Source organism: Branchiostoma belcheri, unplaced genomic scaffold, assembly GCF_001625305.1.
Source record: "Branchiostoma belcheri isolate BF01 breed outbred unplaced genomic scaffold, Haploidv18h27 scaffold38, whole genome shotgun sequence".
Lineage (NCBI taxonomy): Eukaryota > Metazoa > Chordata > Leptocardii > Amphioxiformes > Branchiostomatidae > Branchiostoma > Branchiostoma belcheri.
Window position 1 is genome coordinate 323,892 of NW_017803998.1, and position 10,000 is coordinate 333,891.

General features: G+C 41.3%; 1 protein-coding gene and 1 pseudogene across 3 annotated transcripts in view; one reads left to right on the forward strand and one right to left on the reverse strand.

The window, feature by feature from the left end:
• The first annotated feature begins 4,929 nt into the window (after positions 1–4,929).
• On the forward strand, positions 4,930–5,820 carry LOC109476562 (annotated as a pseudogene).
• Positions 5,821–9,773: 3,953 nt separating this feature from the next.
• The window catches only part of LOC109476511 (ZP domain-containing protein-like), a 20,445-nt gene continuing 20,218 nt past the window's right edge, over positions 9,774–10,000 (reverse strand). For all 3 annotated transcript variants that reach the window (XM_019777482.1, XM_019777481.1, XM_019777483.1), the window contains one exon: positions 9,774–10,000. This exon is cut by the window's right edge and continues 114 nt beyond it. In XM_019777482.1, the coding sequence (XP_019633041.1) occupies positions 9,963–10,000 (38 nt within the window). In that variant the 3' untranslated portion in view covers positions 9,774–9,962.

Sequence of the window (10,000 nt, forward strand, 5' to 3'; positions counted from 1 at the left end):
TGTGTTTCCTTGGATGGAATATTGTCCGAGGTGGTGAGTTGATTCTAAAACACGGAAATCAGTTTAGCTTGATATTGATTTAAAAAAAAAAATATTTCTCATTTTAGATCAGAAACAAAAAAAAATCAGACGCGTGTTACGTTGTCTTGCTGGTCGGCTTCATCGCAGAACGTTGACATTATGAACATTATGAGGAAAAGGTAACGTTCAAACCAACGCCAAATGTACTACATCGGTGATCAGGCCGACAACTTCACCTTTGACCCAAAGGTCTTTCACCTCTGACCTCCCGTGTCGAAGGAAGGACAGAGCTGCCCGAGTTCCGGTTTACGTGAAGAGAAAAACCATCATAGGAAGCAGGTAGGCCTTAAAAACTGGAAGAAAAGTATTCTAATGTTGAGGGGAATAGTTTAAGACCATTTCTGTGGAAGAAGGACCGCAGTAGGATAATAATTTGTAGGCATTTTCGGGATGTGAATATCGTTGAATTAAAGGGGAGGGGGCGAAACCAAACATACGTTCGACCCTCGCCACTTACATGTACGTCGATTTGCATCAGGCAAAGTGGCCTTTTTAGAGTACCTGAAATTATATAGAAATGTTGATTGTATAATTTTGTAAAGAATCACACAAGGCGTACATTACAAAATCTAGAAACGCTTAGAACTGATTTGTAAAAACAGTAAACAGAGAAGCCTGGTGACCAAACCTATAGGCTATACTGCCGACTCTCTTTCCAGCCTAGCGAATTGAGTCATTTTACCCATTTTTCGTAGTTATAGAAGTAATAAATAATATGATATAAAATGTTTTAAGAGATTGGTGGTGTGAGTGAGTGATTGTAAGATCTCACAAATTATTATTTTGGAACAACGTAGAAGCAAATTTATTCAAATGCGAGGAAGACAACACGTTAGAATTATGATGGGTTACGTTGTAATGCATTAGGTTAAAATTGTAAAGCTTGGTGAAGTTATAATTCTTTGAAGCTTGTTTTCTATAAATTCTATTTTACCATTGACAGCTTATAACACTTAATCTGTATTTTTTCAGATTTTATTACCAATGGCATAGCAAGCAGGTACAATATAAAATTAACACCTGAATTGCGTCATTGCTTACAGATCCGCCTTTAAAATCCAAGTATAAAATTCATAATACATGCTAAAATACAATTCTAAAAGTCATATCAAGAATAAGATAAAAAGGGATATGACAGGTAACCTATTTACAAAACGTTTCTGGTGACAGCAGCAGACACGTACATGTATGAGCGTGTGTTACAGGTCAGCTCACTCAAACTCAGTGCTAGTATTACAAGTACGAGAGGTTTTAACAATGTGATGTACGTAGTTTTAACAATGTGATATACGCTACCCTATATACAACTATAGAGAGCTAGTTGTCAATAGCATAGAGCAGTCTTAAAGATGTTGGAATAAACGACATGGCATGTCTTTTACTTTTGCTGATCACTGTTTAATTGCATAATTTCTTCTTTTTTTTCTTAGGGTGAACATGGCAATGGCAGGACATGGGTCTCCCACCGGAGTTGGTCAGAAATGCTGTGATAAGTCTCTCACCGGGGTTTCTCAGGTCGACTGTGACAGCAAAACAAGCGATGCTGAAGACCAGGCGGCAGCACAAGTCAACTTGGATAATGCTGGTGAGAAACCCTACATGTGTGGGGAGTGTGGGTACAGGACAGCTCAAAAGCGCTACTTATCCCAACATATGAGAACACATACAGGAGAAAAACCCTACAAGTGTGACCAGTGTGACTATACTGCTGCACAGAAATCTCATTTAGACTATCATCTCACTAAGCACACAGGTGAAAAATCCTACATGTGTGACAAGTGTGGGTACAGGACAGCTAGGAATTCTGACTTGTCCAAACATATGAGAACCCATACAGGAGAAAAACCATACAAGTGTGACCAGTGTGACTATTCTGCAGCACAGAAATTTCATTTAGACCGACATCTAGCAAAACACACCGGTGAGAAACCCTACATGTGTGGGGAATGTGGGTACAGGACAGCTTACAAGTCTGACTTATCCAAACATATGAGAACCCATACAGGAGAAAAACCCTACAAGTGTGACCAGTGTGACTATTCTGCTGCACAGAAAATCAGTTTGGACCAACATCTAGCAAAACACTCTGGTGAGAAACCCTACATGTGTGGGGAGTGTGGATACAGGGCCGCTAAAAAGTCTCACCTAACCCGACATATGAGAACGCATACAGGAGAAAAACCCTACAAGTGTGACCAGTGTGACTATTCTGCTGCACAGAAAATCAGTTTGGACGAACATCTAGCAAAACACACTGGTGAGAAACCCTACAGGTGTGGGGAGTGTGGATACAGGGCCGCTAAAAAGTCTCACCTAACCCGACATATGAGAACCCATACAGGAGAAAAACCCTACAAGTGTGACCAGTGTGACTATTCTGCTGCACAGAAATCCTCTCTGGATAATCATTTTATGAAACATGCTGGTGACAAACCCTACATATGGAGTGTGGAAACAGGGCAGATAATTCCAAATCATCCACACACGTGACAACCCATACAGGAGAAAAGCCCTACAAATGAGACCAGTGTGACTATTCTGCAGCACAGAAATCCAGTTTAGACAAACACAATGTTGCACATGACTACCAATGTGAAAGTGTGGATCACACTTGCTCCAAACCCCCTATTTCCAAGAGCTTAGTTTGCATATGCGCTCTGGTCTGACACGCCCAGTCACGCCTGGCCACGCGAGAGATCAGGGTGTCACGTGTCACTGCCATGGTAACAAGATGGCGGGTCAGCTTAGCAACTGCCATATATAAGCTTAGTGTTGCTCTAGTGTTGTTGCTATGTGGTTTCCTTGCCCCTAACGTGATCAATCACAGTAAGAACCATGTCAATGAAGAATTAACATTTTGCCCTCTTGCTAGGGCATGAGTTTTAGCTTTTCCACGGGGAAATTCCCACCAGAAATGAGTCACATTTCTGGTGGACTAAAATGGGGCCATTCTAGGGGGTCTGGAACTCTGGTACATTTGTTCTTCAATTTCCCAAATCCTTGAGTTTTCCCAACAATATGCTGCTATTCATTGGTCAGAGTGCACATTTCTTTTTCCATTTCAGTAACTTATTTCTTGATCATAAGACATACTTTTGCATAACAGACCAACGAGACTGGGGTAGAAAAGCACCATTTCCTGTCCCCTTTTCCAGGTCGCAGCCACGTGTGGCACATGGCAGTTGTATAAAACATTTCATACACAACTAGAGTTCCACGATCTCATACCTTCGCCAAATGATGTTAGCCTTTATGACTAAGAAATTATAGATGCATCCCCCTGATTGTGCGAATAGAATCCTATATTGCATCAATTATATATCTGTTGATCATATTCTACACCAGAAGACAGTCTTATCTTATCAATACATGCCATTATAGCATGTCCTCATAAATTATGCAAATGAGGTCCTTATTTGAATAAATTATGTTTAATAATGTTCACCTTCACATAACTTTCAAATATCCCAAGTATGAAATTCCAGACATTACCACTATGTAATTATAACATTTTCTCATTAATTATGCAAATCAAGTCTTCATTTGCATAATCAATATCTGCCTGTATTTCTGCCGTTCTGCATAACATATATCACAAGTTTGAATAGTCCTATCATGGAATGCAGCTGATATATAGAATTTCCTCATTAATTATGCAAATTACATTAATATTTGCATAATTGTAATAACATTATGTCAAGCATCACTTCAGCTACCTACATGCCAAAAATCACGACGATCCATCAATCGGTTCTTGAGTTATCCGCCTTTAAACATTTTTCAACTACAATTCCAGAGCAAGCCGCTAGGGGGTTCAAACTCACGTTGTTCCCCAGCACAAGAGCTACCTACCATCCAAATTTCGTCACCCTAGCATGTCTAGATCACGAGATATCAAAACCGGAAGTTCAGCTGCAGTACCATAACAAGCCGTTAGGGGGCCCAAAATCTAATCAGTTCCACGTCTCATGAAGACCTACCCACCTACCAAGTATCAAGACAATCCATCTTAGCCTTCTTGAGTTATCGTGATACTCACAAACTAGTGCCCAGCAATGTCTACTAGAAGTAACAAAACTCATATATTGAAAACATCAGAAAACTGTGCAGACTGTGTGGTAGAAATGCCCTCACCTATGCTGACAGACTTGCTAACCGCCCCTCTTTAAGATGCGTTGATCATACAGCTAAAATAAAGGAAACACGGGGCATTGATGTTACAATGGACAAGAGCTACAGACATCCTCCTTTCTCCTGTTACGAGTGCTAAAAAATGTTCAAATAAAACTGATTATGGGGGGAAAGCTGATAGATTCACATGGAACAACCATTCAGTGCCATGTGAACACTGCAACACAGCTACAAATATTGCTAAGGGGGAAAGACCCCAAAAGCGACGAGCACCATTCAAGCCCAAATCATCCTGCTCGGCCTCTTGTATAGTAAAGAACCTCCTGCTCCATGCACATGAAAATCAAGTGATGCAGAGGAGTCTGGGAGGAAAGAGGGTAAGCAGGATGACTCAGGAGCTGCTTGTGCTAAAACATCAATGCCTTATGACTCCACGACTGCAAAGGAGCCTACACAGACCACTTCATCCACTCACTTTGACAACAATTCTTTTCTGAGATTATTGGACAAACTGGAAGATTTCCCCATTGATTTAGATAGATTTGTGGAGGTAGGGAGTGTAGAAGGATACACATGTNTGAACCTCTAAGGAAATTAATATTCAACTTTTTAATACAAACTATTTGTTCCTCTGAATGAAATAGCCCATTGCCATGATGAAGGTTGTGCAACCCAGAAAAAAAAACTGGTGAGGCAAGCACCACAACCAAACGAAAACGGGTTCGGGCCATGGATGAGGTGCGGACAGTTGTCAGTGGTGGTGCCTCGGCCGAACAGTTCCAGGATGCGATGAAGGCCATGCCAAAGGCACAACTCCTAGAGATGTTTCACGACTTGGGCCTGAATCAAGTCAGGATACCAAATGGTCACCTGTTGGCGGCAAAACTAGTAGACTGTGGTTTCAACTATAACCAGATTAGAAAGCTGCGCAGGTTTGTATTTTTCATATCATTGCCTTGTATACAAGTTATTGTTCCATTCCAATGTGCTTGTGTAACTCACACATAAAACATAATGTTTAAACTTGCTAAGGATGCCTGATGGTTATTTCTCACAGATGGCTAAAGAAGTACGGAGTGGCAGTAGAGTCGGAGAGTATCAAGGCAGGTGGCAAAGAGCCTACTGTCCAACATAACCATCCATGCCGAGTGCCTACCCTTCACTGTTAAGACCCCCAATGGCACAAAGGTAGATTTGCTGCCATGTGCGTATTTGGAGAGTCTTAACAGCGCCATCTTGGACAACTTGTCCCGGGCCTCAAGCTCAGGGTAAGAATACTACCTAACTACCTGAAATTTCCTTTTCTTTGCTCATATATTTCAATTTGTGTGCTTGACTTTAAACTAGCAACTTTATCGCCATTCATTTCTCTTTATTAGAAAACTGACTTGGCATGAGGACAAGATTAGTGAGGAGGAGGTCTGGATCAAGATTTTGGGGGACCATGGTCGTGGATCCTTCAAATGGCGTTTCAGCCGCTGAACAAGCTTCACCCGAACCCAAAGTCAAACACTGTTGTTTGCTGTGTGTTCGAGGCCAAGGACAACCGGGAAAACGTCATTACAGGGACGAAGCGCTTTGCACCTGAGATCAAGGAGCTTCAAGTGACGAAGTGGAAGTAAGTTGCCAGCTTGCTACTAAATAGATATAGACCATGTAAGAACTAAGATGATGATTTAAAATAAATAATATGCGCAATATATATATATATCAAGTACTTACAAATGTGTCTCATCTTCCTGGCTTTTAGATCACCGGACGATACATCATACTCCATCAGGGTGTTTGCAGCATCAGACTATGCCTTGTTGTCCTTGTGGTATGGCATCTCAGGAGCCTGTGGTGAGAAATTATAATTAATAATTCTCATTGTCCCTTTTCTTCTTTGTTTACAATGCTATTAGTATTAAAAGTATTCTTCTGACCCTACAATGTTATCATCCTGTGCTTCAGGTGTCCATTCCTGTCTCTGGTGTGAAGAGACAAAAAGCAGAATCCAACTGCCAAAGTCAGAAAGGCAAACATGTCCTAAACGGACATTAGAGAGTTTGTCCTCTGATTACAATAGTTTCCTGGAAGAGGGGCAAGGAAACATCAAGAAGGCCAAGAATTTCAAGAATGTCATTGCTCCCCCAATGTTTGAGATTCCTCTGAATCAGGTATGATGAGTACAACATTCTACTATATAAGTGTTGCTTTCATTTGAAATAAAACATTAATTTCAAAGTTAGATGTACAAAATGGCATGTTACTTTAACATGAAGCCAAGAAGAGGGGGGGGTGTCATTAATATGTGTGTGTTTCCTGCAGGTATGTGTTCCTGGCCTTCACATCAGTTTAGGACTGTGTCACAAGTTCTTCAAGATGTTGGAGGCAGACCTTCAGGATATAGATCTTATACTGGCTTCTCACCTCGCAATGCACATACTTCCGGATGACGAAGTGGACCCTGCTGAAGTCATGATGGACCCCAATCTGCATGGCTTGGATATAGTAGATAGAAAGCTTGCTATGTTAAATAAATATGAAAGAAAGTTGTGCAGTTTCCTAGCCTTACCCAGACACACGGGTTCTGATCCCATCTATGTGCTGTTGCGCACGTTGCAGTAGTAAAATCCGTCGTACCAGATTTGAGGTCCCACCAACATGTCGGCATCCGCGGGGCAGGTCACGGTACACCGGCCCTGTCGATGTTCGTAGTGAGAGCTGTAGTTGTAGTCACAGCTCACGGTGACGCCATCAGTGTCCCACGGGAAGTCGCCACAGGGTAGCCAGTCTATAGCTAGGTACAGGTAGTAAAGATGTTGAAGTCTGGTGTGTTACGCCGAAAGGCGGTTATACCGGCTATACAGATACAGATACAGAAGTCAGATAAAACGGACTTCTGATGTTGGGCCGCTCAACCAGAGACCAAGACTTCACATATACATATACGCACTACAAGTATAGAAATATAGAGTATAGAAATGTAATAGTACATTGAGTCTATCTCATGGGTAGCTTCCTTCCGTGTTACAAGGAACAACCAATCCTTACAATCGGTTTTCTCACCTGGTGCTGTTGTTGTACGATCAAAGGGTGTTGTCCAGCCGGACACCATCGGCAGGGCCGCACACACGGCAATCAGCAGCAACAACATTCTCAACTGGGCCGGATTCTCAACAGAACAAGATTCTCATCTGCAGCAAGCTAAGATATTCTCCCAGTGGGAGCGAAAACTTTCCGGCTACACTAGTGCCGAGAGAACAGCGGCGCGGGTTTATATCCTAAACTCAGAGACGGCAAATGTCAGACCTTATCTAATCATTGAATAATGAACAGTCTGAAGCGTTTGTGGAGAATTGAGTTACCGGTATTTGAAACTGGGGCAATTTCCGAAAGCTACTCTGTTCCCATGATGGACTCCTGACTGCGATTTTTAACAGATTTTTAATTTCGGAGATTTGAAGGACAATCACCAAGTTATGGAGAATGATCCAAATGACCTAATAAACTCAGATAAAAAGTAAGAGTAATATATGTATCGACAACAAGGAAAAGAAAATATATACTTAATCTGTGAACATTTTTCATCATGCTAATTACTAAATTACGACCCTTTCCCATATGTATAATAATTATCAATATACAATAGTGTTAGTACAGATAGACGCTCACTTCATCGTTTCTTATTTCGTATCAGCTGATGCACCTACCGACTGTTCCAATAACTGCAGCTGCAGAGATCTGATTGTGACGTCGATGCTACAAAAATGTCGCTGTCCATCAAACCACCGCAGGATTATTCTCTTTTGGCGGGAGGCGGGCAAAACCAACGAACTGGGTAGCCTGGGTACCATCCTGGTTAGTTAGCTTATGCCACAGCAAGTAATTTTTGTGGATGACTTCAGCGCGCGCATTAATTTTCGCCTGGTTTTGGGGGAAAAAACAAGATATTTTGTTGCCTTCTGACAGTGGCCACCATGCCGACGTCTGTTGCTATGCCAGAAGGTCTATGGCAGATAACTATGAAGAGAGGAGACAAGAAAAGGCTCTGATTTAATGTTTTATTTCTTACTTTGATGCAGTGATATGTGATGCTAGTTGTGTATATGTCATGTTCCTAATGAATCAAAACCATTTGTACAATGATTGAGTCAAAATTTTAAAATGGAGGAACCTTGTTTTTTTCGGCCCGCCTTGTTTTTTTTCGCCCGCTCGCATTAGATTTGGAGTCTGCGGAGGATGTCATCGATAAAATTTACTTGCTGTGGCCTTAGTAAAATAACCGGGTTGGTACCTAGGCTACAAACTGTGCGCAGTGATGAAATATACCAGGCCCGGTTCGAGTGACCTACTTATAAACGTACGACGAAAACGCGCACATTACTATTAGCAGCTGTGCGTCCCCACCGGTTCAAAAGTCGTTTGTCAAATATCTGTGATAAACGTGTGATGGATAAATCCGGGAGACGCGATATCCTGGCGTAGCTACTATCTCTTATTGCATCGTAATCATCCAATAAGGTAAAACACGGATAAGCTGATATTCATTAGCGCAAATTACTCAATTATTGCCGGCAATGCCAGGAGATACGCCTTTACGATGTCATTTCTGGCTTCCAACATTTAAGATAAAGAGTATGACAAAAGGGTATGGTGAAACCCTACCTAGTGTCAGATGTATCAGTGTTGTATTGTCTATATCAAAATAAACAAAATGAAACCACTCGGACGCGAGTCAATGATGAGAACTACGCTCTGACCTGCGAGCAAGCGACAAGCGAAGATACTGAGGCACAAAATAAATCAGTAGAGACCCTTCATTACCTCCATGAAAAATGGAGGTATTGTTTTTGGCGTGTCTGTCTGTATGTATGTCTGTGTGTGTGTCTGTCTGTCTGTGTGTGTGTGTCTGTGTGTGCTTCCGCAACTTTGTAGTCAGCATAACTTCAGAACGCCTTTATGGATTGTGATGATATTTGGTATGATGGTAAGTCTTGGAAAGACAAAGGTCAAGGTCAAGGTCAAGTATGGGCCTCCTGGTGGATGACCTTGGTACTGCAGCAGAACTTCCGGTTTTTGTATCTTTTGTCCTGAACAAGCTATGGTCTTGACTTTTTGGTGACAGATAGCTTATCTGGAATAAGTGGCGTAAGTTTGGTCCCCCTAGCAGCTTGTTCTGGAACTGCAGGTTAGTTTCTGGTAAAAACCTTTAAAGCCAATAAGTCCAGATAGGAACAACATATTTTCATAATTTTTAATGTGTAGGTAGCTGAGAGAGATGTACATAATTAAATGCAAACTATGCAAATGAGGACTTTATTTGCATAATTAATGAGGGAATTCTATAATTACAATGTTTTACATTATACTACTTTCATACATGTAATGTATGTAACCAATGGCAGGCGGAACATCAACAGATACTAATTATGCCAATGATGACCTAATTTGCATAATTAATGCGAAAATTCTATGATTTCTTAATGGTGAATGATGGGAATGTCATACTTGGGACATCTGTCAGTTAATCAAAAGTTAACATACATCACGATGCATATATCATGTTAATGCAGAGGTCATTTGCATAATTAAAGAAGAAATTTACATTTACATATCAAGCCCATATTTCATGGAGGTATGAGATCTCGGAATTCTTGTTGGTTAGTGTTTTAATCAGTATTGGAGGCACATATGTAAGTGTGTGTGTGTGTGTGTGTGTGTGTGTGTGTGTGTTTGTGTGTGTGTGTGTAGGGGGGGTCCCCTACTCAGTCGGTGTTTTCCAACACCCTGTACCCAGACTGCC